Genomic DNA, 22,857 nt, shown 5'->3' with positions numbered 1-22,857 from the left:
GGCATTTTGTGGCAGTTGCCGTTCCGCGTTCCCCGTTCTAGTTTCCCGTTCCTGGTAACTATGATGAAAACAGAGAAATACAGCAGCTTGTCGTGATGAAATCAATCTCCGAAGGTACTTTTTCGCAATGGAATTCATCTACTCGGTCCTGGCATCGTTTGATATGCTTGGAGCAGCCATAAGGTTCCTCAGCGTCATCTCCTTTGCGGCTGAAACCTGCAGCAGTTTAGAGGAATCTCTGAGGCCTAGTTTTTTTGCTGTGTCGTCATCTTGGCAGAAATCTGCAGCAGCATGGGCTTTATTCTAGCACCTGGCTTTACTGATCCTCCAACCCAAAACCTGGGGCACTAGGCTGCTTTCATAGCCACCAGGGACCGGCAATAATAGGAAGAGATTTGCTGCCCAGAATAGGGACCCAGGCCTTTCTTCTTTTGCTAAAGAGAGAGAGAAATGAAATGAAATGAAATGTTATATTAACGTCTTCAGAAGGCCAGAATGACCTATGAGACCAGAAAGTTACAATAATGTGGTGGATTTGATATAAAGTCAGAGTAACAAAAATGACAAAATAAAATGCTATGGAATCCAAAACAGCTACGTGTGATCTAAGCAACTAGGTGGGATAGCTAAATCATAGATTACAAAAGATCCAGCATCGGTCGCTGGCGGATCTCATCAATCTCCTCCATGGTCAATAGCCTGACCGGGCGTAGTGCATGTCGGGCTAGAGTGATCCGAATCCTCTGAGGCAGCCTTTGTCGATGCTGTGTAGTCCTCCGCAGTCGTGGGCGTCTCGATCTCCCTAGCTCAAGCGCTCGGTCAATCAGTGTGCTGCTTTTTTAATTTGGGGCTGTCCACTTATCAAGTGGGCGGCCGAGCACTCTAAAAAATGGTATACCTGCAAAAAAACTCAGTAAAAACTTATAAGCTGAAAAACATGCTTACACAATCACAACCCAAGCGTCCCTGGATGCAATCTCATGCATAGATGCAATGTGAACATAGACTCCTTTATGGGAAAGCATTTGCTTTCCCAAAAAGAAACTCGCTTTTTCAAAAAGCAACTACATTTCCTCAAAGCTTACTTCGAACCCATTTTCGTTCAAGTGCTTGTCTCATCTCTTATGCACAATTCTAACTCAGTTCAGAATACGTCCTAACTATGGAATTTTCCTTTATGATGCTCCCGTCACCCACCATATGACGCATCAGAAATAATCATCACTTAGTCCTTTCTCACCGAACTTACAGAACAACTCCTTCGCAATGCTCTATGTCACCCATCCCATGACACATCAAAGTTGTCCATTCCGGATGGTCGAATACTTCTTCTCAATGCTTTTTGTCACCATCTGATGTGACGTATCAAAAGTACCAATTTTTCGTGGCCCTACAAATATTCCCGTTTATAGTGCTCATCCCGTCATTTCTTTGAATTACGCATTGGAAACATTTGTAGTCGGATGTCTCAAACCAAAAAACCCTCTCACTTACAAATCCAATAATTCATTGAGAATTATATTTCTTTCAAATGAAGCTAATTTAGCAACATATACCTAGAGGAATCCAAGAATAGCCCAAATTCACCTATGAAGGAAAGTGCAGCTATAGACTCATGGCAATCGTCCATAAGACAATACAATCATCAACTACATCATGCATTGTATTGGCTAAATACTACTACATCCCTACTAACGTCATCAATGCCCAATAGTGGGTGTAGAACTAGGTACTAACATATGCTCCCAGCACAACACACACCACACACGCGTACACACACATGAGCATACATAAACACAAGCTCAACGTACTACTGAGTTTTTGTAATGACTACGGAGATCAAGGGCAGACTCAGCCACGATGAAGCCTAGCACTAGAAAAAAGGAAAGAATTAATGCAACAAAAAAGGTAGTTCATAGGGCATACGCACCACTAAGAATAGAAATAATTTCCACAATATCAATTGGTTGCAACTTGGAAAAAAATTGATCTAATGATAGCCACTTTTAAGATCAATTCTCCTAAAACAAGTAGAACCTTGTAAAATGTCAAGTATATCATCAATGTTGGGTATTGGAAACCTATTCTTGATGGTGATCTTGTTGAGAGCCTTGTAATCGATGTGCATCCTCCAAAGATCCGTCTTTCTTTTGAGCAGTACTTTGCTGAATCAATTCTTTCTCCAAAAGTCTCTTCCTTTGAGCTCGGCTCACTCTGTACGGGGTTCTATTTAGACAAGTACTACCAGGAATCAAGTCCACATTGTGATCATTTAGTTTTTCAGGTGATAACTTGCCACGCAAACCCTCTAAAAAGCACCCGGCTTGAGCTTGCAAAAAACTTTGATGTTTAGACTCTCTGATGATACAGGATACTAATTTGCCTTTCAATTTTACATTGATCACTATTTGCCCTTGTTTTTCTTCAATTGGATTTTCTTCGCCCCATCGTCGACTACGCGGGTGCCACGGCATCTCTAATAGAACATTGCACCCTTCCAAAGACATGATTTGAAGGACTTGTGCTCATGTAACCCTGACAATGTAGCCGCAGCTTACCAATGATAGGCATTACAACAACTTTATGCCCTTGTGCCACCAACACATCCATTTGTGGCTCCATGTCTTCAAGCTTGATCCCTAATCAAGCCGCCATTCAGTCGAGATAAATTGGCCTTGGCTCCACTGTCAAAGAAGATAAGCCCTTCTTGGTCCTTGACCTAGCCCCATGTCATGCAGAACTCAATGTTGGGATCAAAGTGACCCTCAAGCACCCCAAACAAGTCAAGCCTTGGTCTCCCTTTCTTTGCTCGCTCTTCTGCCGCTTTCAAAGATTCTAATTTGTCTTCATTTTTCTCCTCCTCCTTAGGACACCTTGCCAAGATGTGTCCCATCTCTCCACACCCAAAGCACTTGCCTTTCGTGTAATACTTTGCCTTCTGCACTGCAGACATCTCAGGGGTGGAAAATTTCTTCTTCTGCGTCTTCTTGGATTTCTGTTTATCCTTCAATGCCTCTTTCTTTTCAATTTTAGTCACTAGCTCATCTATAGCAAAAGTCAATAGCCCTATCCGTAACAAGAAACTATCCATCGCATGTTCCATTAGTCTCTGAATGCTAGAAGACCGCTACTTGGGACTATATCTCTGTATCTCTTTAGGTACGCAGCAATACTATTCCATTTGCTCCACCAAAGAGACCTTTCTGAAATGCGCCACTTGTAAAAACGTGTCCTAACATCTGTGATTGCAAGTCGAGATGGTGTCATTTGGTTCCAAGCCGTCAACACACCTACTTCAAACTAGGGAGTCAACCAAATAGAAGAGACCAGCTTCTTACCCAGGGACCACCATGTTTGAGAATTCCCTTTTAAGATGGGAAGCTACTTTCCGAAACTTGAGGGTTCTGTGAAATTGCATCCAGAAAAGGCGGTAACAAAATGCTTTATAAAAGAAAGATCCTTATGGCCAGAAAAGATATCGAACATGATGCTTTCACACCCCATCCTTGAATTCCTTCTTTCCCTTTTTCCGTTCAACGTTGTCATACTTAGGTTCCCATGTCATACGATTCCACTTCTTGTCAAAGAAATTTGCAAAAAGTATAGGGATCGGAATTGCCAGAAGACATAGTGTCCATTTTTGAGCATCAGTAACTCTTTCTGACCTATCTGGATCTGCTCTTTTGGTATTTCCACTTCCTCAACTCTCCTCGATCTTACTCGCTTGAAGATGGGGAAGAGGAAGAAGAATGGCTAGTGTCATCTTCGAAGTAAACATGTTGGCAGGGTCGCTTCTTAGATCCCTTCTCTACAAGTTCTTCAAATGTAGCCTATCGGCCCAAATAACCAAGGAAATTCCCGCACTTTCGTCCCCTCCTTGAGTGTTTCCGATGCTTCATCAACTCATTGATTCTCATTGATTCCATAACGCATTTAATATCTTCTTCTATCATAACAGAGGGTTTCTTATCTGACTTTGGCTTTTCTTTGATTTTCATTGCTGACTTTAGAGGTTTTTTGGTAGCCTTCTGTCATATATCATAGAATTCTGGGATCGGTTGGTTCTTCAGATACTCATCGGTTCTTTGTACAAGTGTTCACTTGCAATTGTCGGGAACGATCTGTAGACTTTTGATCCTCTTCAAGCGAGTTGTCAAGTGATTCATCAAACTCCTCCTCAGTTGATTTGTTGTTGTTGGAGTCATCATTCCCATTAAAATCATTCTCCCACAAAATTGTCGGTGGAACATGTTCTTATTCCCAATCCGAGTCTTTGTCAGGGTCTGTATCTTGTGCTGCAAAAACTGCACCGAATCCTCCATAGCAAAAGAATCGACTAAAGCTTTGATATCACTATAACCTGCTTGCTATTAGCAAGACGATACTCGCCCAGCAACACAAAAACAGAATCGAAACTTAAATACTTGCACTTCAAAACTCAAAGTAGTCAAGACACGAAGCGACAAAGGTCCACTTATAGATGCACTCGCCCCAAAGTTTGGCACCCCTTTTGGTACTTCTGTTACATTGATAAGAGCAGAATATGGTTGCCGGGGAGTTGCTCTGTTGTGTGACCACACACTGATCTGCAAAGTCAACCCCTAGGCACATATTTAAAGGCCCTAGGCCAAAGAGCAACTGAACCAAAATCTGGCCCTGATCCAAAACCTTCTACTTAAAAATAGGACGCTCAACACAAGTGTACACGCTGCTGACAAAGGCACGCCAAAGCAGCCATGTCATCTCCGTAAAATCTCCATTGAATCCGCCGCATTTTACAAGATTGCCATGTCATCAACGTACGGAGATGCCGCGTCATTCTCTGTTTTTACTTTCTCTACCGGCGGGTTGTCGTGCCACGTCATCACTTTTGTGACGGATGGAGCTCTACCGCTAGGGGATCATAATGTAAGACTATATGCGAAGGACATACGAGTATGATCTGCACTTGAGCTAACCCCAGCTTGTAATATAATGGGGCTGTAGTAAACATCAACAATAGGGGTATCAGCAGCTCCCTGAAGAATGTGCCTGGGTCTTATCTGAGCTGACCTAGATGCTCTACAGTCTGCCGGTGGAACTTATCTCTAATCTCTATCATCTCCTGTTGATAGAGATGAGGTGTCAAGAGCTCCCTGTCTCCTGCTGGCTATGAGTGTTTAAGCTCTCTGGAGTCCGAAGGGTAACCTTGCTGTGTGAGTGCTAGTAGATGTGGGGTGGATCTCCAAAAGAATGCGGTGATCTAAATCTCACATTCCCTGCCTGGTACCGTCTCATCCTATAAAGAGATCTCTCTGTGTCATTGAATCTATAGTATAAACCTCCCTTGTACTCGCCGGTCGGCTGACTCTAAGAACTAGCAGTCGGAGCGTGCTCTCTGAACAACGTAGAGTATCTCTCTCTGATGGCAAAGTAGCAGCCACGTGCATAATCTTCAATCTCAAGCTCCTTCCATTGTTCACCATCCACCTCCTCTCTGCATAGTCTGCATATCTGCTTGCCTCTGTGGATCTGAGCCCCTCTGCCAGTCTCTATCTCAAGGTGATGTGACGAAACCCTCTCTGTGTGCACGCGCATGCGCACGCATGCGTGCGTTTGTGTATGTAGCTCCTAGTATATGCTATGATTTTTGCTTATGCCTAGAAGGTTGTATTTTGCACCAACAGTATGCTGGTATGCTACTCTTGAAAGCTCTCTGTAATTCCATTGAATTAGCTCGGACCTATTTTCACTTGGAAAAGAAGGTAAGAGAACTCAGAGATTATACAACATCAGCCAGAAAAAAAAAACAGTTGGTTTACTAACATGACCGCAATTATAAAAATCACGTAGTACACCTTATCTAAGATAAAAGCCACAAGCAAGAGGGAGCTGCCTATTTTGACACGAGACAAGAAAGTGTTTTTTCAATCAAGTTGAAAGAGTGTTTAGTGCAAGTATTGTTTTGTCCAAGGCAAACCTATTGATCACCATTGAAAGTTATCCCTTGAAAAGGTAGCTACTGATTGGGCATCTTCTTGCCAAACAGAACTTGCACTTAGCAAGAGGATCCCGTGGGTTAGTGGAGAATAAGCTATGGTTAGCAACTCTTGTATCTCACAGTGAGCGAGTACCCCTAGCGGTTAGCAAAAGGGAAAGAGTTTTCCAGCTTCACGGTTAGCAAATAAGAAAACCTTTGCAAAGACTCATTTGGTTAGACAAAGAAAGTCTCCAAGTAGTGGCGAACTTATAACTGTGGCTATTTCATTTTGGTTAAAGATAGGACTCTCCAAGGTTTATAGTCAAAATCGGCATGCAATATCAGCTACATAGCATAGATAACTTCTTGTTTCTTGGCACAGACATGATGTTGAACATGCTACTCAATGTGACCCTTGCCCACACTTATGCTAATAAAAGAAATTGGTAATATCAACACAAACTGCAGGAAACTAACTAACCTTGTGAACAAATAAACCCAATGTTTTTTAAAGACAGGATCACTTCTGCAGAAGCAAGAGTTGCTCCATGCCGCAGGTTTAAATCTGCTGAAAGAATCCAGGACAGAAGTTTGTCCAGCACTTCACTTCCAAAGAAATCCATATCATACCTAACTAGCAACGATAGTGCCTTTGCTGAAAGTTCTCTCAATCCTCTTTCCTACAAAAGAACACAACATAAATTTCTAGGATAATCAAACCTGTTACAAGTATTTATTTAGCATATGTGTGAGGATTGCATTGCTGAAAATTTTCTTGGCCTTCTTTCCTACAAAAGAGCACATTGTAAATTTCCAGGATAATCAAACTTGTTACAAGTATTTATCTAGCCTATGTGTGAGGTTAGCATTGAGGATACAAAAAGCACAAGGAATGCCCATCAATTTGAACTTTGTAGTCATGAAAAAACAAACGGCCCATTGTTTGCCTCTCTTAATGAGACTCAAAGGACGCATGCAACAAACTATTGTATGAATTGCCACATTATTGTGTATGGTGTTTTTTAAAATAGTCATAAAGACTTTAAAATGCAATATCAGTAAGGTTGTGAGAGCAACAATAAGTTTTTGATTGGAATGTATGATATACCCAATGGCAAATTTTTGTATCCAACAGCTCTGTAATCATTGGTAGTCGGTATTCTTGAAACTGTGCTACATAAACAGCAACTGTGCAATATGCATTAGGTCGTGATGCGAGCGAGAAGTAATCTGCAGCATTTACAAGATCTATTCCATGTGGATAGCCTCCTTGTCTGCCTATATTCTCCTGAAATGCAGCTGAAGCTGCCCTTCTGCAATTGACCTGGCGTAATGGCCAAAAAGACATTAATTGGGAGTATAGCACACCTCTTACAAAGCAGGACCCTGTTACCATACCTCTCGATCATAGCAAGCAACAGTTAGCAAAGCCGGTGCCAGTTTGATAAGATGTCCCTTCATTATTGAAGGTGAGTATGCTCGAGCGAAAGCCCAGCACACATAGGCTGCAGCATCACGCACATGTGCTCCAATACTGTGGGACCCTCGCCTTACATCATAATGAAGAGCCTACATGCAGTCCTCCATCAGATATTAAAAACAAAATATGTTATCCCAGGATGCTTCACTTGGGTTGTTCAGAATAGATAGTTAATGTCATATACAATGAATCAAATGATGTTGCATAACCCAGCCTCCACTATTATATTTCAGATCTGATATAAATGGTCTTCATGTTTTAATGATATATTCTCTTTCTCCTCATTTACCAATTCATACCTGCTTAGCAGTTTCTAATTTGTGAATGTGCTTTTTTGGTTTAGGCCCTCCATTCTTAAATCCTACTAATCTCTGCTCCTTTTGAATAACACCAACCTTGAGTGCACACAGGCACACACGACTCAAAAGTAGTTCAAAACTTGTTGATGGAAAGATGTTTGTCTTCAGTAAACCTAAACAAGATGCTAACACAAATCCTTTTTGTGTAGCAATTGCAAATATTTGCAAGTGCGCATTCAAATGTGTCAAGTCCTGAACCACACCTATAACCTCCACCCTTAGCCATTTTAATAAGAAAAGTCTGAACTATACAGCACGCCATAGCTGTCTCAAAAGGTAAACAAGCAATAGCCTTTGGTCAATGGAAAAGTAAAGGCAAAGCCAGTGCAAGAACAAAAGACTAAACTGCTCACAAAGCCCCACAATTACTTCCTCTTCTTACAGCACTCATGCATGGGTTACTCCATCAAAACTTCTGAAGCAGGAATACCATGCTCCTTAGCAAAAGGTAAACATGCCACTACGTCCCATGATAAAATGAACCTGGTTGACATTCAAAAAGGATTTGCAAGAGATAAATGCAAAAGTGCCCTCGCAAAAATGCTTAGTGGGGAGCAAAGTGAGCATATCCTTCAAGCCTTGCATGATTCTAAAAGATAAGCCTACTGGCTAACCTCCTTTTGATAGACCTCGCTTTTTTGGGTCCCATACATAAGCATCTATAAGTATTCCTTCATGATGTCCAATAAATTCATAACATAAGGAGTGGAGATTATTATGGCATTGAAACATCTTTCAAAACTTCTCAACTTATTTGCTCTTGCCGGATAACACACCTTCACCACTTTAGGTGGAAGGCTTATTAAAATTGCACAAAGAGGTCCTTATTTGTTGCTAAATCGGAGGCGATTCAAATAGGTTTGTTAAAATACAAAAAGAATTAATCGGAAGATATTGAGGTTTGAACTTTGCACACCGCCGACTCGGCAGCCATGCAGTCATAGAAGAGAAACATAGCTAGCTGCTAGGTTTGTTCTGCTGATGGACAAACTTTGACAGTGGAAAATAGAAGCAAGCACAGAGAAGAGCAGCCAAAAAAAACCACACGACTATTAAATCTTCTTTAAAAAATGGAGACCCTTCACAACAACTTACATTCACAATCAATGGCACTACTTCTGCAAGTCGACTTGGAATAAGCAGACCTCTTCGTGCAAGCTCAGCTAATGCTAGACAACCTCCATGCCAGGCACCGTCCCCCTACAAACACAAAGAGTGACAACATGACAATAAACTCATCACACAACTGAAACACTTTAGCAAAAAAACCTGGTTTAGAAAGGCAATGTCTTTTTCTCAAAAAGCTTCTGCTTAAATAATAAAAATGCACCATTTTTTGAGAAATCCTTAACAAGCTTAACCAAACCCCCCCTCTCCAGCCCTTCTTCTTACCCCAACTGCCCTCTACTTTCTTCCCGTACCCCTGGACCACCCTTGGCGATAAGCCTTTTTCACACGATTATCACAGACTCACAATTGCTCGAACATGGATTGCTTTCCATCCAAGCCGCTTGCAGAATCACTATAAGACATTTTGGCCTACAACATTTGCACCACGGAAGTGCACAGTGATGTAAGTAAGACTGATGCACACTCCTTGCGGCATGCCATTGTGGATGCAAGAGTTAGTGTGCTTGATGGGCCCAATTGATCACCATAAATATATAAAATTGTCATAAATGTGATGAGTGGCATTCCAATGAAAGAGAACCTGTTTAAAGCGCCCAAAAGTCATTGAAACGAAGTCGGCGGACAAGTTTCTAACCTCAAAACAGAAATCCCGAAATTTTAGGAAACGGTTTTTTTGGTTCCAGCTTTTCATACCTGATGCCTTTTGGCCTTGGGCCTTTAAATATGAGCCTTGGGGACCCTCTCTAGCACTCTACAATGCCCAGACTGCAAAGGAGGTGCGCCCCAGCTGTTCTACTTTGCAAATCATCAATAAAGAAAGAAATATCGAAAGGGGGGCCAGTGCATCTATGGGCGGAACTCTTCTGCTCTTTTGGTCTCACAGGCCATTTTGCCTTGATGTTAATATAGCACTTCGTTTCATTTCATCTCTTTCTGTCTCTTTGTCTGCTCTCTCTTTGGATGACGACATTTGGGAGTTCTCTAGAAATGGTGACATCATCATTTCAAGGGACTTCAATAGTAGGACTGCCCATCATCAGACAGTTTTTTATGATACTTCAGAGGAGGTGCTGATGTTGTAGAGACGGGCCTATTCAGACGATCACAGGATGGGGAACATACTAAGTATGGACGACACTTGATAGACATGGGGACTCCACATGGATTGGTCATCTTGAATGGCCTACAGAGATTTCCCGATGCGGGGGGTTTTACATGCTTTCCACACAGACATGGAGCCAGCACACTCAATTTTGTCATGGCACAGCCGAGTCTCATTTCTAGTATCCAAGATCTCACGGTTGGACCCAGACCTGTTGGTGTGGCAGTGGATCATGCTCTTGTGCCGCTGACCATCTCTTTCCAGTTCAGTGTAGCACACAAGCCACAAACAGCAGCCCCTACTCGCTACACCTTCACGTGGGAGACGGACGGTGTATACATAGATGGGATCTACAGACGCTAGTGTGCAGAAGAGCTTTGCATAGGTTCGCCCATAAAAGTGGTTTGTATGTCAATCTTGGTAAAACCAAGGTCATGGTATTTAATACCACCCCATAGTGGATCAAGAGGTCAGCACCCGCATTCACATACAGCTAGGAGACAGTGGAGTATACAGATGCTTACACTTACCTTGGAGTGGTTTTCAGTGGACCACCATTTTCATTGAGGAGAGCAGCAAAGACTAGACTGACCAGAACCCACATAGCATTGGGTAGATTGGAGAGGATGCGTTCACATGTTCAGTTTCAGGAGCCTCGGACGAAGCTCTGGCTCTTTGACACTTTGGTGGCTTCTGCATTGCTCTATGGAGCTGAGATTTGGGGACCTTCATTGGACCATCCCGGGAGGACAGGTCGCACTGATGGATGGGGGGACATGGATTAGCCACTAGTCTCCATGATCTCGCGGCTCATTAGAGCCAAGGCTTGAGTACCACGTGCCATTATCCGGGCAGAGCTAGCTGGCCCCCCACTAGTAGTGAAGATGCTCACCAGATCTGTCTCCTTCATACACCGCATGTGGGAACTTCCTAGAGACAGATATGCCCACCTTGCACTTGAGTCCTCTCGACAGTTAGCCATGCAGGGAGATACAGCATGCTGGTATGGGGAGATGACATCATGGTTTCAGGCGCATGGGTTCGGCATAGACAGATTACCCACCTTCCAATACTCACTGGATGCACCCTCTCTCAGTCTTACACAGTCCGAGATCATCAGGCTCATCCGCCAGGACCTGACTCAGCTAGACTCCAGGAGGACATGGATACATCCAACACAGGAGCTGGGCACGAAGATGGCTTTCTATAGAGAGCATCTTCTCCAACTTACGGAGGACGGTTTTCTGATGAGGCCCAGATACATGGACACCCACTTGTCTCATGGGATACGATGTGCTATTTGCCAAATACGCACATCTTCACACCAGCTGCGGATCGAGACTGGGAGATACACTAGAGTACGGGCAAAGGCCAGGACATGCCTCTTGTGTGACATGGAGACTGAGACAGAGTTGCACTACACATGCCATTGCCCAGTCTACTACGAGATACGTGGCCGCTTCCACTGCTTGTTTAGGGAGGGCTTCGCACCACTCTCCAGAGTCTTGTGATACAAGGAACACCAGAGGCACACTAATCGACTGTAGCGCAGATAGTGTGTCGTGATCTCTACAATAGGTGCTCCTCAGTGCAATATGCGTGACAATCTCACTCAAAACAAACTGAAAACAGGAAACAATAGGAAACAACTGAGCTCACAGAGACACAACAGCAACAATAGACCACAACAAATGACTCGACTATCTCAAAGAACTGATACAGACTCTGGCGTGGCAGCACACTCAGCTCCAACCAAGGACTCTCAGGTACAATGGGGTGTCAAGGCTCAGATGTGCAGGGATGGTGAATAAGTGCTGTGTGCATAGACTCACTCTAAACCATTACGTTCGACCATATATGAAGATGATGATGCTACTGACCCAAAACGACTACTCATATGCACAATCATAAAGAGCCACCAACGGCTCATAAATGTCCAGTCAGCTAAGTCTATCTCCAAACTGAGTGGTGGTGGTGACTTGGCCACGATGTCCACTAGACCACTGTAGCCCTACTACAGGTTGCCCGGCCACAAGACTGGTCAACATCTCGGTGAGCAAAACACTGAAAAACTGCAAAAATTAACCATATGTACAATGAAAGGAGTAGCAAGCAGTGCGGTCCTGTCACCCAAGAGAAAGTGTCGTCGCCACTGTTGCACCAAAAGTCTCGACATCCGGGAGAGCCATCAAATCGATTGTGTAACATTGCGGCTGTTGGACTATGTTCTGAACAAACTGGCTCCCTGTGGTTGGAGCAGCCACCTGCTGGACAGCGGATGGAAACACCTGCCCTGAATTGTACTCAGGACATCTGGTGACACAACCATGGCAGTGTGCACCAGTAACACTGTCACAGCAAGGAACGCTTTGCACCTGTGGTACTGACCTTGAGGCCCCTGTGAAGTATAGTATTGGAATGGGGGCTGTGTCTACGATCCCAAGAACTGCTGAGAGGGACCTGCTGATACTCTTGCATACCCTGCAGGAGTCTAAACCTGTGTCCCTGGCCCAGTCCATCTGTATCCCACCAGAACCTGTGTAGACCTATTACCATACAAAAGCATCTCTTGAAATCCTTCTAGCTGTGCTCTTAGGTCGTCATTGATCTTTGACTTAATCTTCAATGCTTGTTGTAATGTGAAAATCGTTACATCTCGCTTTGCGATGGCACTCTCGGTGACTCTCAGAGATCCCTCCATAGCTGCATATGTGGCGGAGTGACACTGGTGCGTGACAGCTAGCTGCTATGTACCTAGTTCTATAGTGGCAATAGCAGCCCTTGAGTCCTGAAGTAACTTCTCAGAAAGCTAAAACAGAGATGTAGAGTCGGGCATCCCTGAAGATCCCTCAGATGCATGGGATGCTGGAGGACGCGTAAGTGGGACAGCCGGCGAGCAAGGAGTCGATACAACGGGTGTAGTAGGTACCTCTGAGATGGTTGTTGTAGATGGAGACTGAAATATGTTGACTGGAGTATGAGTGAAGATAGGAGAAGAAGGGAGAGGATCCTGTAAGGGCGAAGTGGCCATCCTGTCCTGAGGAGCGGAAGTACACTGGTGCTGGCACAGTAGAAGGAGGAGTAGAGGTAGATGGAGTGTGACTCAAAAGATGCGTCACCCTAGTCTGCCGGCTCTCTGAAACTAGCAAGGAGAGTAAAGACTGCACTGTATCCTTCGCCACTTTTGCTTTGATCTTCTTTTTCTTGGTTACTGTAGGGTCAACCTGAATACTTAAAGATTTTCTTTTCCCTTTCGAGATTTCCTGTGGATCCTCATCCACTTCGTCGAGGCTAACATATATATTTATAATCCATGCCAAGAGAGGTGCTGCAAAACATTCGAAGCTTAATTGCACAGATTCCACTTGGGCCCAAAATCGTTTAGCCCTAGACTGTAAAGAGATAAAGAGAATCTGGTGGAATCCACAGGGTATGGTGTGGATCAAACAGTAGAGACCATCGCACTGGGAGAAGATAGTGGGAAGATCACCTTTTTCTTTTATCTTCTTTGGCTTCTCTAGCGAGAAAGTAATACCTGAAGATTGTCAGAATCCGTTTGTTCCTTTCATATTTTGGGTGATCCAAACTTAGCAGTTCTTGACATGCTTGATCCTTGGACACCTTAGAAAAAGTGCCTGTAGCTGGCTTCACAGATGGAAAGCTAGTCATACCTATGGCATGGCCAAGCCTTGTAGCTGTCAACTTGTGGCCCCTTACCTTTGCAAAGTCTTTTAACAGTTGATGTATCATCTCCACAGGAACAATGGTAGGTAAATCGGCATCGGCCAATGCTGTGAGACCCAGAGTCTGCATCTGAGCATTGGAAAAGACCTCGCTCAGAGATGGTCGAAGCTGCCGTAAATAAAAATCCAAAGAGAACGCGGTGCGATTTTTGGATGTTGCAGGCCTCTTGATTATATGACTCATGATTGGTTGTTTACCTTTCTTTTGAGCTCATTTTGTATGGTCCTCTTGATCACTCGAAGCATCTCACTCGGAGTGTGCCTTTGAATCAGACTGCGGGTCTGCTTTGTAGCTTTCATCGCTAGGGTCGCTGGAAGTTATGTCATCCAAGCCATGGCTACTGCTTGCTGACATCTCCTCACTCTCTGATTTTGCAGCCACACCTTTCGTTTTTCTCAACAATTCTTTTTGCTTGCTACCACCTTCTGTCTGTCTCTTGCTACCTCCTGCCATAGTGAGTAGAGTGAGATCAGTTGGAAGAGTGTATCAGACGCGAGACACGACACTAGCAGGACTAGTATACGAGGTTGAGGAAGAGAGCGGTAGATTTGATAGGGACGGTTTTTATTTTTAGGGTAGGGCGAGTGGTGTTAGCATGGGACGATCGCAGTAGGGACGAGGCACAGAGAGGTAGGAGCGAAGCAAGGGGTAGTGGCGAGCCAACAGGAGACACAGGGCGAGGGGTGAGGTTGAGATGTAGGGGCAAGCCAATAGAAGACACAGTGGCGAGGGGTGAGGTTGAGGGTAGGGGTGAGGGGTCAAGGGGTGGGTAGGGGCGAGAGGTGGGGGGATTGGGTAGGGGCAAGGGAGAGAAAGGGTACGGGCGAGGGGGTGGGTAGGGGCGAGAGAGATAGGGTATGGGCGAGGGGTTGAGTAGGTGCAAGGCAGAGAGAGGGTAGGGGCAAGGAGGTGGGTAGGGGCGAGGGACAGAGAGGGTAGGGCGAGGAAGTGGGTAGGGGCGAGGGAGAGAGAGGGTAGGGGCGAGGGGGTGGGCAGGGGCGAGAGGTGAGGAGGTGGGATAGGGTAGCGGCGAGGAATAGAGGGTAGGGGCGAGAGGTTGAAGCATATGAAAGCCAGGGGAGCAGAGACAAAGTGAGTTTTAACGTTAAAAGCGAAAGCAGCCGAAGAAAAGAGAGTTAATGCCATGAAGCACCAAAAGCAAAAGCAGAATAAAAGAGAATTTAAATGCCTTGAAGCAATCCAAGAAACCTCCGAGATCTATGCAACGAGAGTTAAACTCAAGACCTGTCCTAATCTACCACAATGAGGGAGAGAGGGAGGGAGATTCGGATGGGAGGATTTGAAGCGTAACAATATAATCATAGGGCATCAAGATTGGAGACAAGAGAGTAGAAAACGATGAAATGAAAAAAGGTGATGAGTGTAGTGACTATGAAAGAGAGGAAGAAAATTGGGACGGGAGGATTATAGATTCCATAAAATTGGAGATGAAAAGGCGAAGTTAAACTCAGGAATATTTGAGAACGCAGTTACATCAAAAGTGATACACTTCAAAAGAAGATTAGAGATGTAAGAACGGTTGGTGGGTTAGTGGACACAGAGCAAGAGAGATACATCTGAAAGCTTGAAATCGGATTGAGGTTACAGATAGAAGACAGAAGGTTGTACTGAAGATAACATAGCTGAGAACGACTTAAACTGAGTTAGAGGATTGGTGATAGCTTTTCACCCTGAATCCATTTACTAGTGGTAGGGGCACACCTTCCAGAGTGACTAATTGGACAGCCCCTTGTGGCAAAATCTTTTCCACCACGAATGGCCCTTGCTAGGCTGGCTCCATCTCTCAAAGGGCTGCCATGCCATAGAGACCTGCAGAGGACAGTTTGACTGCTTGCTTGGTTTACCGTTTAGGGCCACAGCACTGACACACATCACATACTTTTACATAGGCAATTGCATCTCGAAAAATATAGGGCCACCATAAGCCACACTGGAGAATCTTTTGAATAGTAATATGACCACGGTAATGGCCACCAGTGAGACCACTGTGGGCATCCTCCAAAATATACTCCACTTCATGAAGGGAGACACACCGCCTCAGAACACATCCTGTCTTGACTTGTATAGCTGGCCCCCAATTAGAGTGAATCACCTAGACTTCAACAACAGTCGTCTCTTTTGTAGTGGAGAAGCGTTCTCTAGGTACACGCCAGTAGAAGGCAGATGCAAAACATCGCCGTACCATTCCGGAGTGGTACCTACCTTAAAGAGACTGCTATTTGGAAACAGGTCTGCAATCCCCGTTGCTCCTTCACCCGTGTGAATGCGAGAGAAGTGGTCGGCAAGGACATGATGTTTGACGGGCCTGAGTACCACTTCGAAATCAAATTTTTGAAATAACAGTAGCCATCGCCATACTCGACCTGCAACTTGCGGCTTGTTGAGCAGATAGAGCAGGACATGGTGATCAATAATAATTGTGAAGTGGACCCCTAATAAATAATGCCCAAATTTTTGCAGAGCATACACAATAGCTAAACCTTCCCTTTCTGTGGTGCTATAGTTGCGTTCGGCCTTGGTGAGTAGACGACTTGCATAGTGAACAGGGCGATCCAGGTTGTACTCCTTACTAGGCTGAGTCAGCACAACCCCCACAGCCAGTTGACTAGCCTCAGTATGCACATGAAAAGGGAGCGACCAATTGGGAGCTACTAGGATAGGCGCTTCAGTGAGGCGTTTTCTCAGGTATGCAAAAGCTTCAGCCTCTGCATTTGACCATTGAAAGGGAACAGTACCACTGGTTAGGCATGTAAGGGATTGAGCCACTTGTACATACATGCGTATAAACCTGCGATGATAGACTATGTGGCCTACAAAGCTCTGCACCCCTTTTGGGTTGATGGGAGGTGGTAACTTTAAGATTAACACGATCTTCTCCGGGTCGGGTGCTAAACCTTTAGCAGACACCACATGGCCTAGAAGTGTGCCCTCAGTGACCAAAAAATGACATTTGTTAGGATTTAGCTTTAGGTGTGCCTCTCTGCACCGGAGGAAGATAGCAGAGAGCTGAGCGAGGTGTTCCTCTAGATTTTCCACTGGGGTTGAACATTGAGCACTTCAGAAGGTCGAAAAATCGTCCATGAAGATGCGAAGATGATCCATAAGCAGAGGACAAAAGATGAGAAATACCGCCCGATTGAAAGGTGGAGCGTTTTTCACTCCAAAAGACATTCTAGCGTAGATAAAATTCCCCAAGGAGTCACAAAGGCCGTTTTCAGCTGATCACCTGGATGGATGCCCAACTGATTGTATCCACTAAACCCATCCATAAAACTATACAAAACATGCCCTGCTACATCTTCGAGCACACGCTCAGTGAAAGGTGTGGGGAAACCATTTGGGATAGTTACCTTATTCAGCGCGCGGTAATCTATGCACAAACGAATTTTATTAAACTGCTTCTTAGGCGCTATCACCATGGGTGATAACCACTCTGAGTCCTCCACAGGTACAATGATCCCTACCTCTTGGATTTTTTCGAGCTCTGACTTGACAGCCTCTGCATACTTTGGGTTGAGCTTATAAGGTCGGCCTCTGACAGGCTTAGCCCCTTCAACCAGAGGGATAGTGTGGAGACCCAATTCTGATGGAATCCCTTCCAAATCCAAGCAAAAACATCCTTGAAAGAGTGAATAAAAGAAACTACCTGATCAAGTAATGCGGGATGCTCCCATAACCAAGCTGCTAAGAGGACGTGCTGAGGGTTGTCCTGGTCGCTCAGGTTGACTTTTCTGACACGGTTAGGAGCTGTAACTGTGGAGGGTACTCCAGAAGTTGAGAATTGAGCTGCCTCTTGGAGCTTCGAGACTTCGTCGGCTTGTGTTTGATCGATTAGAAACTCCCCATACTCTTCTTGTAACCATCCTGGTGGAAGCTCCTCAAAGGGTAAATCTTCAGACACAGACATAACCGAGTGCTTTTGAGGGGGCGGGGCGTCCGACCTGGGAGATGTTAGAGGGAGGGGGGAATCAATGGCGAGTTCATGCAGAGGAGATTTTATCCCCCTTCGTTGATGTGTTATAGGTTCACCGAGACCGACGGCTTTTATCAGAGGAACATTCGAATCATGAGAATCAGGGACTAACACACTTCTTCGACTAGTAAACTGTCTGTTGTAGGACTTGGGATATTGGTGTCCGCCTGAGGAGCTGGGAGAGAGAGTGTTACCGGCACAGGTGAGTTTTGAATAGAGACCACATAGCATGGCATCGAGGCGGTAGCTTCCAACCACTGCAGCAGCTCTTCGTCAGACCCATCAGGTGGGATGGGCTACTCAGGGTTGGGGTTGGAGTGTACTGACAATGAGCTGTGATGAACCACTCGATCCATACCTCCTTCGAGCCGAATTGGTTGCATGGGGGAGCCAAGAGTATGTATCCACATGGCGTCGTTTCCCCAATCATCAAGTGCCTTAGTATGCCGCAACCATGGTCTACCAATCAGCAAAGGAAATCCTCCCTCCACCTGAGGCAGACTGACCACCACAAAATCCAAGCTAAACGTGAAGTCTTGTACCATCAGAGACACCTTCTCTACTATGCCCATAGGGTAGACTGTCCTCTGGTCTGCTAATGTAACAATGAACGGAGCAGGGCGGATAGGCTGCAGACCTAAGGCCAACATAGTAAATTCTGGCATCAGATTGATCCCAGATTCACCATCCACCGTGGCTGAGGCCAAGAGCAGCTCTCTGTGCCCGTGTGAGCACACGAGCCGGCTTTTCCACTTGCTTTAATCCATCTCGAGAGGCAACTACAAGAGTAGAAGGCGGGGCCTGTGGAATAGAGCTTACTGTGATGAGGTTAAGCTTTGGGAATGTAAACTCCTGTTGTTTCTGGCTTGTGCTTGCAGATGTGGACGCTCGTTGTTTTGGGCAATCCTTGCTATAGTGATCCTTAGCTTCAGGGCAATGTCGACAAGGAGGGGACCCTTCTCGTGAGGGGCATTTTCTCTGATAGTGTCCATACTCCCCGCACCTGTAGCACAAAATTGGCCTATTTGAGGGGCGAGGTGGTCTCGGCCCTTGCTGCATGGGACCGGATGCTGACGTGTAGAAGCTTTGGGGAACTGAAGGACTACTAGCATGATAAAAGCTGGAGGATGTAAAGTTGTTGTGCATACCTTGCATAGGAGGTGTTGTCAACAGAGGTGGCATCGGGTTCTGATGGCTATATGGTGACACCATGTTTGATGCAGTTGCTAGCCCTTGTTCGAGAGAAGGACCTAGACTTTGTTGTATCTGCCCTAATCCCTTGATATAGTACCAATCCTTGTCTTCATGCCCAGACTTCTCGCAGAAGTGGCAATAAGCCCGAAGGAGACAGTCCTGTGGAGGATGTCTTGGAGAGCAACACGAGCTGCACCATACCATAGCCTTAGTCTCCTGTTAAGACCGAAGCTCTTCTAGCTCTCTCTTGATTTGATCCAAAGCCACAAGATGTGGGGGTTTCGTGGCAAAGAGAGATATTTTTCTCCTCTTGAAAAGTGCGTTGTAGTTTTAGAGCTTCAAGTTCTCTACGTAAAGAAGTCAATGGATCAGCAGGACTTTCCGAAAAACACAGAGGGCGTCTCTATGTGAGGGGAGTTGTTAAACAGCTTCCTAGCCCCCTCTATCCTAGTAGCAGCTGCGATGAACTCCTCCAAAGTGGCGTCGGGTCGAAGACTCTCTTGGAGTTTTTGCTGAGAAGTTTTGGGAAGCACCTTCTCCACCCACTTCTTAACCATGAATTCACCGGGTTGCTGGGGAAGCTTGGCAACCAGAGACTTGGTCTTAGTCATAAGCTCTGCAAAAGTCTCCTCTGGCTGGAGCACCATGTTGGCCAACTCATCCAACACCTTCTCCTGGTAGTCACCTGGCCAGGAAGCTGCACAGAATTGTTCGCTTAAGGCTGCCCAGGTTGCAAAATTGTTCTCTGCAAACTGGCTGTACCATTTGTCTGCTAAGCCATCCAAGGTGGATGGAAAGAGTACCAAATAAGCATCTTCCATGTTAAGCCCTCGACCCCTACAGAGAGATACAAACCTCCTGGCATGGTCGTCAGCATCTTCTGAAGAGAGTCCTTTAAAGGTAGGGAACTTGATGTTTACCTTGGCCAAAACACTAGCCAACGCCTCCATGGCCCCTCCCTGAGCCTGTTGCTCAATAGCCTGCTGTAGCAAAATAGGAGAGAGCTTTACTAGAGAAGGTGATCCGGAAGATGTGGAACCGGATGGAGGAATGGGTGATGTCTTATGTGGAGGTATGGGTGATAAGGTTGATGGACTTCTACTAGGTACCAAGGGTCGTCTTCTGTTGTAGTACTTCAAAGGGCTCAGTAGTACGCTTTGACGCTCGACTGACCGCCTTGTATGTGTCATGCATTGACCACCAATCCAACCGAGCTTTGGGCAAGAAAACCTGTAGCTGGTTGAAGACAGGTCTAGACTCTACTAGACCCATGTTAGACTAGGGACGAGAAGGGACTAGACCAAGGACGAGGACTGATTGGACCAGGCTAGAGAGACCAAACCGATTGGACCAGGAGGAGAGAGGACCAAACCAGCTGGACCAGGGCAAGAGAGGACCATACCAAATGGACCAGGGCGAGAGAGGACCTAACCACCAGGCTACACAGTGCCAAGCAAAGTAGGGAAAGCTAAATAAATCCAACTAGATTCAAGATTTGCACCTCACAGAGAGTGAGACTTCAGTTGAGGTCCCACCGTGATCGCCAAAATGAGAGCACCTGTAGCACAGATAGTGTGTCGTGCTCTCTCCAGTGGGTGCTCCTCAGTGCAATCTGCGTGACAATCTCACTCAAAACAGACGAAAAACAGGAAACAATAGACAACAACTGAGCTCACAAAGACACAACAACAACAGTAGACCACAACAAATGACTCGACTATCTCAAAGAACTGATACAAACTCTGGCGTGGCAGCACACTCAGCTCCAGCCCAGGACTCTCAGGTACAATGGGGTGTCGAGGCTCAGATGTGCAGGGATGATGAATAAGTGCTCTGTGTATAGACTCACTCTAAACCACTACGTTCGACCATATATGAAGATGATGATGCTACTGACCCAAAATGACTACTCATATGTACAATCATAAAGAGCCACCAACGGCTCATAAATGTCCAGTCAGCTAAGTCTATCTCCAATCTCAGTGGTGGTTGTGAGCTGGCCACGATGTCCACCAGACCACCGTCGACACCCTGGCACGTGTCACTCCCCAGCCCAGAGGGTCCGTCCAGTGTGAACCAAAGCAACTGTAACCAATTGTCCAACTGTCTGTCCTGTGAAGTGACATTGTAGCCTTGCTACATCGACGGAGCGACCGAGCTAGGGAGATCCAGACGCCTATGATTTCGGAGAACTACACAGCATCGACGGGGGCTGCATCAGAGGATTCGGATCACTTTGGCCCGACATGCACGACGCCCGGTCAGGGCTATCGACCATGGAGGAGATTGATGAGATCCGCCAACGACCCATGCTGGATCTTTTGTGATTTAGCTATCCCACCTAGCTGCTTAGCTCACACCTAGCAGTTTAGGATTCCACACTATTTTATTTTGTCATTTTTGTTACTTTGACCTTGTATCAGATCCACCGCATTGTAACTTTCTCGTCCCATAGGTCACTTTGGCCTTTTGAAGACGTATATATAACATTTCATTTCATATCATTTCATCATCTCTCTCTCTCTCTCTCTCTCTCTCTCTCTCTCTCTCTCTCTCTCTCTCTCTCTCTCTCTCTCTCTCTCTCTCTCTCTCTCTCTCTCTCTCTCTCTCTCGCGCGGAAAGCATCCGCGAAGTGCCAATGGCTTCCCCCACGTGTAAGAGGACGCATCCCTCGCCGGCCGCCCACAAAGCCTCTTTCATGCTGGTAGGGAAGAGAATGTCGGCAATATAGAGAAGGAAATCAGAGAATGGAGAAACGAAGTGGAAGAGTGGAGGAAGCAGAGAAGCACTATTCTTCAAAGATGGACCGAAGAAAGAGATGGCATGCGTAGGAGGATTGCTTCGCTCGAGGAGAAAGTGGTCATCCAAGATTTCATCATCCGAAATCTACAAGCAAAAAGTGGGCGGCTCGAAGAAGGCGAAATACATCCATCCATGATGGAAGAATTGAATACCATGGAGAAGAAATACGGGTTATCAAGGAAGATGAGGAGAAGAAGTCATGGGCCGCGGTCATCTCCGCAACGCAAAAGAAAGTAAAGGAGGCCGAAAAATGGATTGAGGTTGACAAGAAAGGGAAAGATAAGGAGGCTCCTTGTACACCCACTCTTATTAACATGACCCTCGTAAAGCACTCTATACTAGATGATGATATATGGGAGTTTTCTAGGGATGGTGATATCATCCTCCTTGGGGACTTCAATGCCCGAACGGGCAACTCTCAGACAATCTTCTACGACACTTCAAATGAGATGCTTAGAGAGTTGGATGTGGGTGAGTTGTGGCTTGACAGATGCTCACATGACAGAGAGCAGATAGAGTATGGGAGATACCTCAACAAGATGACGACTACACATGGGTTAGCCATACTTGATGGCTTACAGCGATTTCCTGGAGCAACCGGTTTCACATGCTTTCCACACAGACACGGGGCTAGTACAGTGGACTATGTTATGGCACAGCCGAGCTTTATTCCTTGTATTCAAGATTTCATAGTGGAAGTCAGAGCAGTGGACGTAACAACGGATCATGCTCTTTTGACATTCTCTTTCATTTGAGTATAGTACAACCCAAACATCAAGAGACAGATCACATACCCGTTATAGTTTTACACCAAAGACTGACTCGGTTTATATTGAGGAGATCTATAGCCGTCTATGCACACCTGGTCCTGGCCTCTCAGTGGAGGAGTGCACCACTTTACTGACTGAGACATTGCATGGTGCAGCATCAGAGGCATACCCACACACTCAACCAGGTCGAAGGCGATATTCTGGGAGCATGCCCTGGAATAGTTGGTATGATGAGGAGTGCAGAGAGATGAGAGCCCAGCTTCAGAGGGATCTTCTTTTAGGAGTCATCACTTATAGACAATCTCGAATTGCTTCCCGGCGC

The 22,857-nt window shown here is 45.5% G+C and overlaps 1 protein-coding gene across 2 annotated transcripts in view; it reads right to left on the bottom strand.

Moving 5' to 3' along the window:
- TTN1 (ARM repeat superfamily protein) overlaps positions 1-22,857 on the bottom strand; it is a 130,211-nt gene that overhangs the window by 31,906 nt on the left and 75,448 nt on the right. For both annotated transcript variants that reach the window (XM_086492562.1, XM_086492561.1), the window contains exons 7-10: positions 8,894-8,998; positions 7,358-7,528; positions 7,068-7,283; positions 6,441-6,639 (exon numbers count right to left, since the gene is read on the bottom strand). In XM_086492562.1, coding sequence (XP_086348688.1) covers positions 6,441-6,639; positions 7,068-7,283; positions 7,358-7,528; positions 8,894-8,998 — 691 coding nt within the window. The remainder of the gene's footprint in view (positions 1-6,440; positions 6,640-7,067; positions 7,284-7,357; positions 7,529-8,893; positions 8,999-22,857) is intronic.

Source organism: Adiantum capillus-veneris, chromosome 20 (assembly GCF_014529385.1).
Source record: "Adiantum capillus-veneris isolate H3 chromosome 20, ASM1452938v2, whole genome shotgun sequence".
Taxonomy (NCBI): domain Eukaryota; kingdom Viridiplantae; phylum Streptophyta; class Polypodiopsida; order Polypodiales; family Pteridaceae; genus Adiantum; species Adiantum capillus-veneris.
The sequence above is the reverse complement of the archived record's forward strand: the minus strand, read 5'-3'. Positions and strand labels throughout refer to the sequence as shown.